General features: G+C 44.1%; 1 protein-coding gene across 1 annotated transcript in view; it reads right to left on the bottom strand.

Moving 5' to 3' along the window:
• Positions 1-17,099, bottom strand: part of LOC134620284 (uncharacterized) — a 342,368-nt gene that overhangs the window by 292,824 nt on the left and 32,445 nt on the right. The window contains exons 8-10 of the mRNA XM_065470090.1: positions 7,832-8,005; positions 2,600-2,646; positions 1,861-2,451 (exon numbers count right to left, since the gene is read on the bottom strand). Coding sequence (XP_065326162.1) covers positions 1,861-2,451; positions 2,600-2,646; positions 7,832-8,005 — 812 coding nt within the window. The remainder of the gene's footprint in view (positions 1-1,860; positions 2,452-2,599; positions 2,647-7,831; positions 8,006-17,099) is intronic.

Raw genomic sequence — 17,099 nt, 5'->3', positions numbered from 1 at the left:
GGGTCCAACATGAACCTTCTCTCACCAAGCTCTAGCTCCATGCAGGCATGGCTGAAGTATGTCACCTGACAGGAAGGTCAAAGAACATTTATATTTGGGGGACCACTGATGCACTTTTCACTCTTAGCTCATCCAGTATGGAGAAAATGTGATGTTTTTATTCTTACTTACATAATTGAAGTTTTAGATCATTTTGATAAACAGTTCGATAAAAGTAACAGAATACACAGTATTGTCTGAAAATTGTGGTTAAATATTTGTTATTTAAAGTGTAAAATCAAAACAGGTCCTTTCCCTTCTCCTTCCTGGAGCTCCAGAGGCTCTCGAGGATCAGCCATCCAGGGGTCAACAGGGCTCAGCTCCACCAACTGGAGCCCCCATCATCCAACATTTCTACCTCTGCAAATGCCACAAAAAGCTCAGGTGTATTATTTGTGTGGCACTAATATTATTCTCATGATCTTATTCTCCATGCATTAAATATGCTCATTCACACTACTTGACATATCAATCAATCAATCAATCTTTATTTATAAAGCACTTTTCATACAAAAAAAATGTAGCACAAAGTGCTTTACATAGTAAAAAGCAGTCCACCCCGCCCCACCCCACCCTACCCTCCAACTCACTCCCCACACTCTCATTAACATAAATGATGTGAATACACACATATCCCCCCCCCCTTTCTTGGTTAGAGTTCCTCACAAATGTCCAAATTATTCTTCTAATGAGGCCATCAACCATTTTTTCAATCAGTTCTTTGGAAGAAAACATCGCCCTTTGCCATCCTTACTTTTCTTTGACTTCTTCAAATGCAGCTGAACCCCAGCTGGTATTTTATTGGACTTTGCAGCTGTTTATGGTCATCAGTTCATTTCTGCAAACCTCTGAACCTGAACAACAATGATGCTGCATTGCTGGCTGATCCCAAATGGTTGATTATGTTCACCTGGACGTTTTCAGAGAGAGAAACATTTGGTCACTGATCCAGGTGACAGCAATAGACTCATTCTGCTTTGTGGAGATAAACACATGTGACTTCACTTCCTCTTTGTTTTTGATGCAGCATTTTATCAAAATAGAGATGCATGAAAAACAATGAAACAGCTTCTAAAACTTTGACATCAAACAAATCTAATGTCTGCCACACAATTCCAGCAGATTCTTTACCAGGACCCTTTGTGATAGTTTTCATGTTTCACACAAACTAAAGTGCTACACAACATATGCAGTGCTATACACACATATTTACGTGTTTCTAAGAGTTTGATAACCAAGCTGTTACCAACATCCTGCACCATGTTCTTGTTCAACATGGGAAAAACACAAGACTAGTTTCACATGAGGATTGAAGCCTTTGCTGTTTATTAGATAAGCCACATGCGTTATGATCCCTCAATACAATCAGGTTCTGCTTAGAACTGCATTCAAAACTATTGAGCCAAAATTTCCAGCATATATGGCTGAAACATTTTCACATGATGAGCTTCCAACAATGAGTGAAACAGTAAGAGCATGTGGAGTTTGGAAACATCCCATTAAGAAAGAGAAATCAAACATTTGGATTCATTTTAATGAGCTCAGACTTGTTGAAAATGCAGAGGAGCTGGTTGTGAACTGAGCTTCAGAGAAACACAACATACTGATACTCACTATGAAGCTTTGAGTGGAAAAAGACAGAAAAACAACATGTGGATCCTGGAATAATGGGAGCTTCCATCTTTAAAGGACTGAAGAGGAAGAAGTTTACAAGGAATAATTTAGAAGAGTTTCAAACATCAACTGATTGAATCCATGAATCTGAAAACGTGTTTGTGAGTGAAAGAGACAGAGATGTACAGACTGAACTATCTGTTCAACAGTAAGAGTGTTTCTCTAACAGGAGGACACTCTTTGGACCCATCTCAGCACCGCAACACGTAGGAATCAGCATACCAACTCTAAACCCAGGATAAAGAGTTTGAGTGAATGTGGTGTTGAAGGTGTGGAGGTGGATCAGAGTGTCAGAGGAGACTCTGTAGAAGGACAGAGTGCCAGCAGGACAATCCACATACACTGCTGCTCTGTTAGAGACAGAGGAGGAGGAGGAGGAGGAGGAGGAGATGGATGTGTGTCTGTTATTGTGGAGGACATAATGAGGACCATTGTCAGAGCAGCTAAGACTCCAGGACTGATCATTGTATCCAAACAAACAGTCTTCACCGTATCCTTTCCTTCCGATGCTTCTGTAACTCACTGATATACAAACGTCTCCTCTCCACTCGACCTCCCAGTAACAGCGACCAGTCAGACCATTTCTACACAGCAGCTGAGGAGAACAAAAACCATCAAATCTGTCTGGATGATCAGGATATGAGTGATACTTCTCCACATGTGTCACCTTCCTGTTGTTGTCAGACAGTTGGAGGTTTCTGTTCACTGTGTTTGTGTCGATTGTGAGTTGACAGGAATCTGATGGAGAGAACAAACACAATCCAGCTGCAGTTATTGATCCGTCATCTGTTCATTGATTGACACTTTGATGATGACTCCTGACATGATGAAGATGGTTGAATGTGTGCTGCTTTGTTTTCATGAATCCCATTAAAAACACACTTACACTTCCTCAGACCTGGTCTCAACCATCGGACTCCAGCAGGCTCCACCCTGAAAGGAGGAGGGGGGTCAGAGCAGTCAGCATGCACACATGGACATCACATGGCTCTCAGACAAATGAACATTCACAGTGTTCATCAAAGTGAAAGCCCGGGGGAATGAATTGTCTGTGGTGTCTGTTTTTTGTTAACAACACTCTGTATCGTCTGCCTGAAGGAAGAAATGTAAACAGTTTATCTCCGTGATGTGAAAGGTCTGTAGAGATGTGTTTGTCCCTCATTCTGGACCTTTACAGGTCCTGGATGGAGGAAAGACAGCACAGATGAGCCTCTCTAAAGACCTTATTGTCTGGCCCCGTCATGTTTCATGACTGAGGCCAACCAGACAGTGATTGATGGAAACAGGACAGACTGGATGATGCCATCTCTCCAGACTACACAGGGTTATATCTTTGGATTAGTTCTGACACATTCATCAACACCATATCTCCAGTCATTGGAGGAAATATCAGAGGAAAAAAAACTCACATTTTTACTGGAAAAACTACAAACATGTTTAACCGATCATTTTCAGAACTTGCAAACAGAAACTGTACATTTTAAAAAATGATGCACAAGTTTAGCAAACAACAACTCTGCAACTATTTCCCTAAAAATGCAGCCGAGGCCTCAGGCGGTTTTTATATAACCATTTCAAACTATTTACAGAACAATCAGGTATGCTGCATTAAATAAGAAGGCACACAAATGATTTGTGCCACTGCAAAAAATAGTTTGTGTCACTATAAGACAGATGAGAACAGCACAGGGATAAACCTGCAGGTCTGACAGCAGAAGGTGGATCACTCCTGTTTTCCATGTGGAGACAGCGTTTACACTGCAATCGCCTACATAAATATCCATGTACTATCCAGCTAGACTAGTGTGTCTGTCCCTGAAAATATTCCTGCCTGTGTGATTGTTCACGTCTCATCTGCAGGAAACAAACAGGAAGTGAGTGAAGGACACAGAACATGTTTCCAGCTCTTCCTCCTCTATCAGACAATGGCTGTGTCCCAATTTAGCGACCACACGCTTCAGAGTACGCGCAGTATGTGTACTACGTCCGGTGCGTACTATCCGATTGTTCAGTCTGACGTCACTAGCCGTGTCTGGACCTAAACTCCGCTGCAGGTCCATATATCAAACGATCACTATGGCATTACTGAGAGTTGAAAAACTGTCTAAAGTCTTTTATCTTTAATAAAATGATCAGCATTCTGCTCTACCAGGTGTAACAATTGAGTTTAACATCCAGGCATCCATGAAAACGGAATTTATGACATTTAACGGAGTTAGAAGTTAGCAGGAAGTTAGCTCGCTAGCTTCTATCTAAATACAATATATCATGTCCTGACTGCGGGGGTTTAGAAACAAATTCAAACGTACAGCTCTGCTATCACTTCCAACATAAATGAAGACAGAAAACTAAACAGCAGTGACGTTTGTAGGGTTACTGAAGTTTGGCTAGCTGGTATATAATGATGTGCTACGTGACCGCTAACGACACAGCTATGTTAGCATAATATAAACAAGCTAACTTTTTTTCCACTCGATAAAAGTTAACGTGAGTGTTCTCGGTGGTCAGGAACAAATGTAATCGCATGGCAGGATGCTGTAAACGGACCAAACTTCAGCCAGGAGAAGAACTGAGATAATCCATCCACAATACGAGGTTAGCTATTCATATACTGCTGCATGGGCTGGGCTGTAGTTACATCCTAAGGTTTTAAAAACTGAGCTTAAATAAATGATTAGCGGTAATAAAAGCCAAGGGAGGTCAACAGTGATCACTGACTGTTTTAGGAGCTTTTTGAGATTAAATAGAAGAAAATACAAAACATTAAACATGTTAACAACGCAAAAGCCATATTAAACTCAGACTACTTTAGGCCCGGAAGTAGGATTCGCGCCCCTTTGCCCCGGAAGAGGCCTGACCGAGCGACAGGCACCAGGCCCCGCCAAGTAGCCACCGGGAGTGAGCTGGTGCATACCTGAGCGCCCAGCCCCGGACACCAAGAACCACCAATGCACCAACCCCTGAGGGCATCAGTTACCGGCAGGGAGTGTGGTGAGGGGAGATAGGCCTCCACACTTGGGAGGGCCTGGGTGTTCCCAGAGAGGTGGAGTCTAAGACCCGACCTGACATATAGACACAGACAAACAGGCACACACAGACACAAACATGCATTCCCACCCTCATGCACACATATACAAACACTCAGCACTCACCCAACGTAGGGATAGACATACATGGACATGTACACACAATCACACTCCCCAAACATACTCTATACCCCGGGTCCAGGTACCCTCGCCCCCAGAGGGGGAAACGGCACCCAGACCCAAGAGATGTGACCCTTTCCCACGGGGCGCAGGCAAGCAGACCGCTCCAGGCTCCGCAGCAGCAGGGAGGCCAATCGGACAGCCAACACCTCCTCCCAGCCTCCTACTAGCCATCGGGGCGATGGCTAGTAGAGAACGGGGGTGTGTGAAGACCCCATACCTCCCTCCTCCCGCTCATGTGTAGTGTTGCTGCGTGTTGTTCTAAAGTGCATTTAAAACAAGGGAGGGCATGGTGCTGCTGCCAGAGAGCAGCAGGTGTTAGCACGGCCCCTCCCGAGAACCCTCAATGTCTACATGGATTTAAAATTGAGAGGTGGGCACCGGCGCCAGAGGTAGGGTTGAATACACAGACCGTCCACTGGACGGCGTTAACGTAGTCACCCTCAAGGCCCTATATATATGTGTGTGTTATGAGAGTGTGAATAATGTGGAATAAGTTGTGGAATAAAATTGAGGCACAGGTGGCCAGAAGGGGACGGGGGGGGGGGGGGGGGGGGGGGAATGCCTCCCCTGCACCCTGGTGACACACCCGCACCCCAAGGCCCTACCTGTGTGGGTGGGTGTGGTGGAGCGGGAAGAGGGAGGCTATATTGTATTTAGATAGAAGCTAGCGAGCTAACTTACTGCTAACTTCTAACTCCGTTAAATGTCATAAATTCCGTTTTCATGGATGCCTGGATGTTAAACTCAATTGTTACACCTGGTAGAGCAGAACGCTGATCATTTTATTAAAGATGAAAGACTTTAGACAGTTTTTCAACTCTCAGTAATGCCATAGTGATCGTTTGATATATGGACCTGCAGCGGAGTTTAGGCCCAGACACTGCTGGTGACGTCAGACTGAACAACCGGATTAGCTAACGTTGTTCATGAGACTAAAATCATCTCACGTTGGTAATGTAAATATAATATGGCCAATATTATATGTATTGTCAGATTATTATTATTTCTATGTCACACATGGAAATCAAATGTGTGATAAGCTGCAGGAGTCAAACACAAGTGTAACTTATAAATACATGTTCATACTTTTATTCCACAATCAGAGAGAAAGAAACAGAGAGAGAGTGCAGGACAGACTGTCACGGTTCTGGGTCGGTTCGACCCAGCATTTTGGAGTTGTTATGTTTTGATTTTGAATGATGGATTATTCCTGTATACTGGTGGTGGTGGTGGTGATGATTATGATGATGATAGAGTATTATTAGAGTTCCGTGTTTCTGTTTGTTCATGTTTAAGGATTTGTTCTTCGGTCGTGTCTGCTTAGTATAGGTCTAGTTCCATGTGTCATTTTCTGTCTTTCTCTCTCAGTGTCCAGTCGGCGTCTTTGTGTGATGGTTTCCTGTTTCCTGTTTTATTGTGAAGGTCTGCGTCTCATGTGAGTGTGTTTAGTTTTACCTCTCTCGTCTCGTTGATTACTCCCAGCTGTGTTCCCCACCTGTGTGTAATCTCCCTGTGTTTCTCTGTGTGTATTTAAGTCACGTCTTTAGTCATTGTAGTTGCTGGTCCGTCTGTGTATCCTCCATGTCCCATTCGTGTGTTCTCCCTGCTGTCGCCATCTTGTACCGTCGTCCACCTTGCTTCATGTTTGAGTTCCGGTTCGTATTCAGTAGTTTAGTTGTCTCCAGTGTAGTTTAGTGTGATCTCTGTTTCCTGTTTTTCACTGGTGCATTGTGCTCAATAAACCACCTTCTCTCCTCCACTACTGCCTGCGATTGGATCCTCCTTTATTATTCCCACACGGCTCATCTCACTCGCCGTGACACAGACAGACAGGTGACAGTCTCAGGTGTATACACTGCTACACAACAGCACAAGAGAAGGAGGATTTAGTGTTTGTGTTATTACGAGTGCTAAACAAGAAGAGTTCCCAGATGGTACAGTGGACACATGTGTGATTGCTGTGATTAAAGCATCTTTCTTTCAGCTTAACGAGTGAACCGTCAGCTCGTTCAAACACACGTTAAAGTCCGTTTGGCTCGACACCACCGAACAGAGGCAGCAATATAACATAGCTAACATTAACAGTGCAGTGAATCCTGCTTGTGCCGTGATATTCAGGACTGCAAACCGAGCAGCATCACTGACTTTCAGCTTGTTGTGTTTGTGGATATATGACTGACTTTAATTATCCACAAAATCATCACATTCTCTGTAAGATTAAGGTCGACTATTGAACGGGGTATATTTTAAAGTAAAGACTCTAAAACAGGGGTGGCCAATTCCAGGCCTCGAGAGCCGGTGTCCTGCAGGTTTTAGATCTCACCTTCGGTCAACACACCTGGATCACATGATTAGTTCGTTACCAGGCCTCTGGAGAACTGCAGGAGCTAATTCAGCCATTTAAATCAGCTGTGTTGGTTCAAGGACACATCTAAAACCTGCAGGGACACCGGCCCTCGAGGCCTGGAGTTAACCACCCCTGCTCTAAAACCAAGTTAACGCTGAAAGTGCAAACATCCTTAACGTCACATTACTTTGCTAACATGTGGCCAACAGTAATGTTTTAATGTTCTTCATTATAAACATTCACACATAAATAAGTGACATAATATGCAGTACTTACTTTTGACAGTTCACTGTTCACCGCTCCGCTTCTGCTGTCTGCAGTATTTTGCAGTGAAATTATTCACACCCACCGCCGCGCTATGAATTGTGGGATATATGGGACCACGAAGCATGCACCGGACCACGCTTGGTATTGGGGAATTTGACGGAGCATTTGGAATACGCATTTGAAGTACACTTCGAATTGGGACAGCCGTCGTCGCGTTGCTGTGACGTAATAAGTCTCAAAATGCGTACTCGAAGCGTGCGGTCGCTAAATTGGTACACAGCCATTCTCTGCATACCTGAGAGTGTCCAGTCTCCAGCCTGGATCCTTCAGTCCAGCCGACAGCAGCTTCATTCCTGAGTCTCCTGGATGATTGTAGCTCAGGTCCAGCTCTCTCAGATGGGAGGGGTTGGAGCTCAGAGCTGAGGCCAGAGAAGTACAGCCTTCCTCTGTGATCAGACAGCCTGAAAGACTGCAGACACACAAAACAACAATCCACCGGTCAACAATCATTTTCTCTTTATGGTGGGAAGGAAGAACTCCCTTTGACACAAAGATCCTCCCAGTGAAAACAGGCTCCAGGAGGAGCATCTACCATGACTGGTTGCAGGGTGAGGGGAAAGAGAAGAGATGAGCTCAGAGAGACAAGAACAAAACACAAACTAAGGAGAGAGAAGACAAAAGTTAAGGACATGCAGTAGTGACATATAAAAGCATCAGGAGTGAAAAGAGGGGAGTGGAGAAGAAAGCAGAGCATCATGGGAAGTCCACCAACAGCCTGAGCCTATAGCAGCATAACTAAGGGATGGTTCAGGGTCACCTGATCCAGCTCTAACTATAAGCTTTATCAAAAAGGAAAGTTTGAAGCTGATCTTCAAAGTAGAGAGGGTGTCTGTCTCCTGAACTCAAACTGGGAGCTGCTTCCACACCCAGTCCAACATAGCCAGGCTTTCTTTGTGTTTGCTGCTTTGACAAAACCTGAAATCCCAGTCAGAAATGATGAGCATCATCACAGTGATGATCATTTCTCTGTTAACTCAGGCTTTCTGCTTCAGGATCTGAGCACACTCACATAACAATGAGACCTTTAAGCATCATTTCACTAAATGGATGGACTGAGCTCAGCCTACAGATGAACTGGTGCTAGAGATTATAAAGAACATCAAATAAAAACAGTCAAATTCAACACTTTAGATGGAAATATGAGATTAATGCTGCAGACAATCATTAGTATACAACACTACATGTTACTCTGTACATTCAGTTCTGATACTCGCCCACAGTTCAACAAAGGAAACATGGAGATCACATCAGTTTGTCACCAAAGTCTAAATTTTAGGGCAACTTAACCTGTTATTATCTCATTAACTCATTAATTGATTAACACCAACAATTATTTTATCGCACATTAACACAGTTTTTAAAATCATTATTGTGAAAGTGCTCACTGGCTCTGAATATAAAAGCCATGGGTCACAGGAGGGATGCTGATCGGTGCTGGCTTGAAATGGGCGTCATTATGCATCTTAACCAATGAAAGCATTGATGGTGGGCCTAATACTACTGCAGCGCTGACATGACCCGGGACAGAAAGAAAGGGGCGGGGACAGAAACATGGAGATAGGTACAGATCTTTGACATGGACATGTTAATTTTAAAATGTTCCAGCTGGCACTGTTGATACAACTAAAGTTATTTGGAAGCAAAGTTGAGTTTTTTATCATCGGAGTACTTCAAGTCGGAAGTATCACTTAAATTCATTTTACGCTGTTGATGGCAGCAAACAAACCACCCAAACAGTGGCGGGAGGCTTGGGCAGACTACGTTGGATCAGCTTGTGGGAGGAGTCTAGATAAACCAAAGAAAGACAAGCTAACAAACGCCATAGTGAAGTGGATAGTTACAAACTGCAGGCCGATTAGTGTTGTTGAAGAAGTCGGTCGTAGGGTAAATAAGGTATATAAGTAGATAAATGCTCTACATTCTCATTTGAATCTTTGATTATTGTTTCTGTTGCAGGTCTGTGACTGAACTTCTGGGAGGAGAAAAGTTGGTTTCATGCTCTGTGATTCTGCCTGTGTTTTGTCATCTCTCACGGCTGACGGAGAGCTCAGATGATGACCCCGTCTACGTGGTCAAATTCAAGTCTACATTCAGAACAGACCTCGAGACACGCAAACAAAATGCCAATGTAACGCGGTAAAGGACCTGGGCGCCTGACTGCAGCTTCATAGATAATGAGCAATCACAAGTAGCTTCGACTACGGAGCCTGAGTGTGTGAATAAAAAGGAAACCAAAATAGAGCTCAAAAATATATATATTATGGTCAATGAGAAATATATGCACAGATGTACAAAAAAGTAAAAAATAAAATAAAATAAAATAATATATATGTGTGAATGAATGAATGTCCTGTATTTGTATAGCGCTTTTCTAGTCCCTAAGGACCCCAAAGCGCTTTACACAACCAGTCATCCACCCATTCACACACACACACATATATATATATATATATATAAACACCCAGCACGCCCCTGCGGGCGGTTTATCCTTCAAGCTCGGGTCCTCTACCAGAGGCCTGGGAGCTTGAGGGTCCTGCGCAGTATCTTAGCTGTTCCCAGTACTGCGCTCTTCTGGACAGAGATCTCTGATGGGAGTCACTGCACCTAGTGCTCCGATTACCATGGGGACCACCGTTACCTTCACCCTCCACATCCTCTCGAGCTCTTCTCTGAGCCCTTGGTATTTCTCCAGCTTCTCGTGTTCCTTCTTCCTGATATTGCTGTCATTCGGAACCGCTACATCGATCACTACGGCCGTGTTCTTCTGTTTGTCCACCACCACTATGTCCGGTTGGTTAGCCACCACCATTTTGTCCGTCTGTATCTGGAAGTCCCACAGGATCTCAGCTCGGTCATTCTCCACCACCCTTGGGGGCATCTCCCATTTTGACCTTGGGACTTCCAGGTTATACTCAGCACAGATGTTCCTGTACACTATGCCGGCCACTTGGTTATGGCGTTCCATGTATGCCTTGCCTGCTAGCATCTTGCACCCTGCTGTTATGTGCTGGATTGTCTCTGGGGCATCTTTGCACAGCCTGCACCTGGGGTCTTGCCTGGTGTGATAGACCCCAGCCTCTATGGATCTTGTACTCAGAGCTTGTTCTTGTGCTGCCATGATTAGTGCCTCTGTGCTGTCTTTCAGTCCAGCTTTGTCCAGCCACTGGTAGGATTTCTGGATATCAGCCACCTCCTCTATCTGCCGGTGGTACATACCGTGCAGGGGCCTGTCCTTCCATGATGGTTCCTCGTCTCCCTCCTCTTTCTTGGGTTTCTGCTGCCTGAGGTATTCACTGAGCACTCGGTCAGTTGGGGCCATCTTCCCAATGTATTCTTGGATGTTCGTTGTCTCATCCTGGACTGTGGTGCCGACACTCACCAGTCCCCGGCCCCCTTCCTTCCGCTTAGCGTACAGCCTCAGGGTGCTGGACTTGGGGTGAAACCCTCCATGCATGGTAAGGAGCTTTCTTGTCCTTATGTCAGTGGCTTCTATCTCCTCCTTTGGCCAGCCTATTACCCCAGCAGGGTACCTGATCACGGGCAGGGCGTAGGAGTTGATGGCCCGGATCTTGTTCTTACCGTTCAGCTGACTCCTCGGGACTTGCCTGACCCTTTGCAGGTACTTGGTGGTTGCAGCCTTTCTAGTGGCCTCTTCATGGTTCCCATTCGCCTGCGGGATCCCCAGGTACTTGTAACTGTCCTCTATGTCTGCAATGTTGCCTTCTGGTAGTTCAATCCCCTCAGTTCTGACTACCGTCCCTCTCTTTGTTACCATTCGACTACACTTCTCCAGTCCGAACGACATTCCAATGTCATTGCTGTATAGCCTGGTAGTGTGGATCAGTGAATCGATGTCTCGTTCACTCTTGGCATACAGCTTGATGTCATCCATGTACAGGAGGTGGCTGACAACTGCTCCGTTCCGTAGTCGGTATCCGTAGCCAGTCTTGTTAATGATCTCACTGAGGGGGTTCAGGCCTATGCAGAACAGCAGTGGGGACAGAGCATCTCCTTGGTAGATCCCGCACTTGATGGTGACTTGTGCTATGGGCTTGGAGTTGGCCTCTAGTGTTGTACGCCACATCCCCATTGAGTTCCTGATGAAGGCTCTTAGGGTCCTGTTGATCTTGTACAATTCTAAGCATTCCAGTATCCAGCTGTGGGGCATTGAGTCATAGGCCTTCTTGTAATCAATCCAGGCAGTGCACAGGTTGGTCAGTCTGGTCTTGCAGTCTCGGCTCACTGTTCTGTCTACCAGTAGCTGGTGTTTTGCGCCTCTGGTATTCTTGCCAATCCCTTTCTGTGCCCCACTCATGTATTGACCCATGTGCCTGTTCATCTTAGCCGATATGATGCCTGACAGGAGCTTCCATGTAGTACTGAGGCAGGTTATTGGTCGGTAGTTGGATGGGACCGGTCCCTTCCTGGGGTCCTTGGGGATCAGGACCGTTCGACCTTCGGTTAGCCATTCCGGGTGTCTCTCGTTAACTAGCAGCTGGTTTATTTGTGCTGCCAGACGCTCGTGGAGTGCAGTCAGCTTCTTCAGCCAGTAGGCGTGAACCATGTCGGGCCCTGGTGCTGTCCAACTCTTCATACTGGAGACCCTTTCTTGGATATCTGCCACTGTGATGGTTACTGGACCCTGTTCAGGGAGGTCACTATGGTCTGCCCTCAGATCCACTAGCCACTGAGCACGTTATGGGTTGCGTCCTTCTCCCATATGCTCTTCCAGTATTGCTCCGTCTCCAGGCTTGGTGGTGCTGTTCTCTTATTGTTCCCTTGCCACTGGGAGTACACCTTTGCTGGTTCTGTGGAGAACAGCTGGTTTATTCTCCTGCTTTCTATCTCTCTGGTGTACCTCCTCAAGCGGCTGGCCAAGGCTGTGAGTCTTTGCTTGGTAGTTTCCAAGGCCTCAGGTATGGACAGCTTGCTGTATTTCTTATGCACCTTCTTTGTCGCGCCTTTCTGCAACTCCGTTAGTTGGCTAACCTCCCTCCGTGCTACTTTGATCTTGCCCTCTAGCCTCCTTCTCCATGGAGGGTACTGCCCCTTGTGGCTGTTCAACTTGTAGCCAAGCATCTCACTGATCACTGCTGCCGTAGTGTAGATCAGCTTGTTAGTGTCGGTAATTGTGGTTGTAGGTATCGTCCGTAGTGCTGCATTAACATCATCTAGCAGACCTTCTGAGGGTACTTCACGTAATCTTGGTAACCGGCTACGGGGGATCCAGGTTTCAAGCTTGGCCATGATCCTATCTTTCAGGTCAGTTCCTCTCGCACTCAACAATCCTTCTCCTATCGCACTTGGTGCTATATACCCAATCTCGGGTGGGGGTGATGATATCTCCCCCCTGACCTGGCATCCTGACTCCTCCTTGCCGTAGCATTTATGTTGTACCTCGTCAATCTCTAGCTGTGATAGCAGTCCCTTCTTTCGAATGTTGGAACACTGAGCTACTAGTTGTTTCGCCGTCATTGTGGATGTTGGGTATCGAAGAAAAAGCCCTTCATCCTATTCATGTAACCCCTTCCGCCAGGGTTACTTGCGTAGTAGCATTCCAACAACGCCCTGTTTTCATCTCTTGCCCACGGATGCCTATATACCTTTATATATATATATATAGGCATATATATATATATATATATATATAAAAAAAAAACACCCAGCACGCCCCTGTGGGCGGTTTATCCTTCAAGCTCGGGTCCTCTACCAGAGGCCTGGGAGCTTGAGGGTCCTGCCCAGTATCTTAGCTGTTCCCAGGACTGCGCTCTTCTGGACAGAGATGTCTGATGTTGTTCCCGGGATCTGCTGGAGCCACTCGCCTAGCTTGGGAGTCACCGCACCTATATATATATATATATATATATATATATATATATATATATATATCACAAACAAAAAGGATGTTGACAATACAAAACAGCTTATTAGGTTCCAGAAAGGAGGTGGGATGAGGTTTAGTCCGGCATGCGATCACTTTAGTTCCATTCAATCCATAGGTTTATAAGTCCTACCGCAATGCAGCGGTGGTCGGGTGGCTTGCCATCCCACGCTGATCAGGGCTGATGGCGGGAGAACCCCCCCCCAAAAAAAACAACCTGACCTAAACAAGGTCAGAAACATAAATTATCACTCACACAAGAAAATGAAGCAGCATTCTACTGCTATGACAGAATAAAAAAATTCATAAATAACAAAGTCAAATAATTAATGCCATATACATCAATCATTAAACCAATAACCAAACAAATCATAGCATCTCATAGTCATCATCTCTTATAACGAATATCATTCCAAATACTACTGAAAAACATTCTCATGGGTCCCATCAAAGTATATTAGCAATAAAGCTAAGAAACAGTATCCAATGTTAATCAAATATTTGCAAAACACGTTTAATCACAGGTTTTGCGCAACAGATTCAATAATCTAAAGGGAGTTTAACTCAATTCAAAAGTCTCATAGGCCGTTTTGGCATTTAATCAGAAAAGTAACAAAAAAAACCAAAAACATCCAAAACGGACAAAATTACAAAAATTAAATCACTCACTCCACTCTTGAAACATTAATTTAACATTCGGCCATAGTGAAATAAACAAAAACAACAATATTCAATAAATGAAACCAGTAATTGCACTTACTGTCACTAGCCTAGCATTAGTTTACCGGCGTTTTAGAATGCGCGACCACAGCTTCGCATTTTCATTAATTGTGACATAACAAACCAAACAAATAACTCACCTTTGAGTCGATCGAGAGAGGGTGTAAAGGTGAATGAATCGGCCAGGTTATTGCACGCTGTCAATTGATATGTAGTCTGTAATTTGTCAATATCTGACAAGTACGCCAACCACAGGGACAACAGCAGCAAGGGGAGCAGGGGACATGCAGCTGATCGACCCGGAACTTATACCGTGTTCATTTCCGCCACAATAAAGGGATTCGCAGAAGTGGGGTCAGACGTTACCGTGGTTACACAAACATTGTATATGTGAAAACTGCTGCTGCACTCGAGCCAGATTCAAGGACCTCAAGTATTTACCCAGATCTGAGAGGCTGAAGTTTGGGCCTCAGTCACCAACTTACTGAAGGAACAGAGTGTTGTTGAAGGGAAACCTGTGGAAGCAACAACATCCGAGCCACCAGATAAAAAGTTGGCCCTATTGGTGCTTCATCAGAGTGTGATTGTGAACAGGAGGAAGACTCAGACCCACCATCAGTACAGAGACCTGTCCATTACAGTGCTGCTCCAAACATGCAGCACTGCCTCAACTGCACACAAGTACTTGGCCACAGCTGTAACATCTGTACCTGTGAAAGTTTGTTCTTTGTTGCTGATCATATTATACAAAAGAAGAGAGTTTCTTCATCATCAGAAAATGTCAGTGAGCTTGTGTGTCTTAGCAGCTGGCTCGGTGCAGAGGAGGAAGAAATTGTAAAGTCAGAGGAAGATAAATGCAGTTCATGTTGTCAACTCAACCTGGACGACTGAAAGTATTTTTCCTTTGTCTTGTTTCTGACTGAGATTCTCCCAAGGAAATCCAGTACAAACACACACTTCACACACTCAAAGTCCCTGCACAGTAAATGAGCTGATGAAAGTTTGTGCTGCTACCTGATAACAGAAAAATAGTTCTGCTGGTTCTTGTTCTGAAAACACACATTTATAAATGTTCACTTGCTGTTGATCAAAGGTGCCTGTTATAATGTTATGATGGTGGCTCTGGACTCTGAGGGGAACTTTGTTTGGTACAAACTAGATCAAATGTTGACATCCTGGCAGAGGCAAAGAACTTTGATTTGATATTTGATTTGATTAGATTCATGTTTCAGCTCAGACTGACAGAAATATTTGAACTGCTACTGTGTTAAAGGGAACACTGCTGTTAGAAAGCTCCTGATTTGTTTCACATCTGTACACTGAATGTTGCACTTCTCATACTGCAGTACTATTAAAATAAGTACACAATACACTACTTTTGAATTCATAATTGAATGTTGCTGTAACAACGCCATTAATGGTGATTCAAAGTGTTCATGGTCTAGGGTCTAAATTGGGTCTAAAAGACACGTTGATGGTTTGGAGGAAGTAATTATTAAAGTTAACTCAGAAAGATCAATTGAAGAAAAAGTGTCTAACTTAATATAAATGGTACTGAAAGTAGCTGTAGATAATATTACATCTGTGGGATGATTATTGGTAATTTTTTCTCTAATGACTAAAATTTTATTTGTGAAGAAGTTCATGAAGTCATTACTAGTTAACGTTAAAGGGATACTTCGCTCAATAGAGAATAGTAAGATGTTCTGGCTTTGCGGAGGGCTTTCTTATAAAGCAGCAAACTATTTCTCCAGGCTAAATGATGATCCTCTAAATTTGTGACACGCCATTTCCTCTCCAGCTTACGAGTTATCTGTTTTAGGCTACGTGTTTGAGAATTATACCACGGAGTCAGGGACTTCTGATTTGAGGCCTTAGTTTTCACAGGAGCTACAGTATCCAGAGTCGTATGTAGTGAGGAGGTAAAATTATTAACAATGGCCTATAAATGGCCTGTATTTGTATAGCGCTTTACTAGTTCGTAAGGACCCCAAAGCGCTTTACACGTTCAGTCATCCACCCATTGACACACACATTCACACCTCTTTTGGAATAACGTTCAGATAGCTGCTCTGCTCTATGTTGGTACAGGTCATTGAAGATGATAACAGTGGGTGGATTATATTCTTAAACTTAGTTACAGCGCTTTCAGAAAGACATCTACTGTGATAAAGTCTACTCTCCATTGCTGTGTAATCAATTATTGTAAATGTAAATGTTATCAGAAAATGATCAGACAGCAGAGGGTTTTCAGGAAACACTGTTAAATGTTCAGTTTCTATGCCATATGTTAACCCTCTCAGGCTCAAATTAAGTTTTTGTTGCTAATGCACAACCAAGTCCTGCAGTGGTACTTCTGAGTAAAAGAAACTCATAAAATATGTATGTGGGGTACTCACGTTGTTAGTTTTTAACTGTTGCAAATCGGCAACGCCTGCCTCGAGAGGGTTAACACAAGATCTAGAGTGTGATTAAAGTGGTGGGTGGGTTCTTTTACATTTTGAGAGAAGCCAATTGAGTCTAATAACAGATTAAATGCCATGTTGAGGCTGTCATTTTTAGCATCTACATGGATGTTAAAATCACCCACAATAATTATTTTATCTGAGCTGAGCACTAAATCAGATAAAAAGTCTGAGAAATCAGACAGAAACTCTGTGTAAGGCCCAGGTGGACGATAGATGATAACAAGACTGGTTTCTGAGTTTTACAGCTGGGTTGGACGAGGCTAAGCATCAGGCTTTCAAATGAATTAAAAGTCTGTCTTGGTCTTTCGTTAATTAATAGGCTGGTGTGAAAAATAGCTGCCACACCGCCCCCTCGGCCTGTGCTTCGAGATTTCTGGTAGTTAGAATGACTCGGGGGTGTTGATTCATTTAAACTAACATAATCATCCTGCTGC

The sequence above is a fragment of the Pelmatolapia mariae genome, linkage group LG3_W, assembly GCF_036321145.2.
Source record: "Pelmatolapia mariae isolate MD_Pm_ZW linkage group LG3_W, Pm_UMD_F_2, whole genome shotgun sequence".
Lineage (NCBI taxonomy): Eukaryota > Metazoa > Chordata > Actinopteri > Cichliformes > Cichlidae > Pelmatolapia > Pelmatolapia mariae.
The sequence above is the reverse complement of the archived record's forward strand: the minus strand, read 5'-3'. Positions and strand labels throughout refer to the sequence as shown.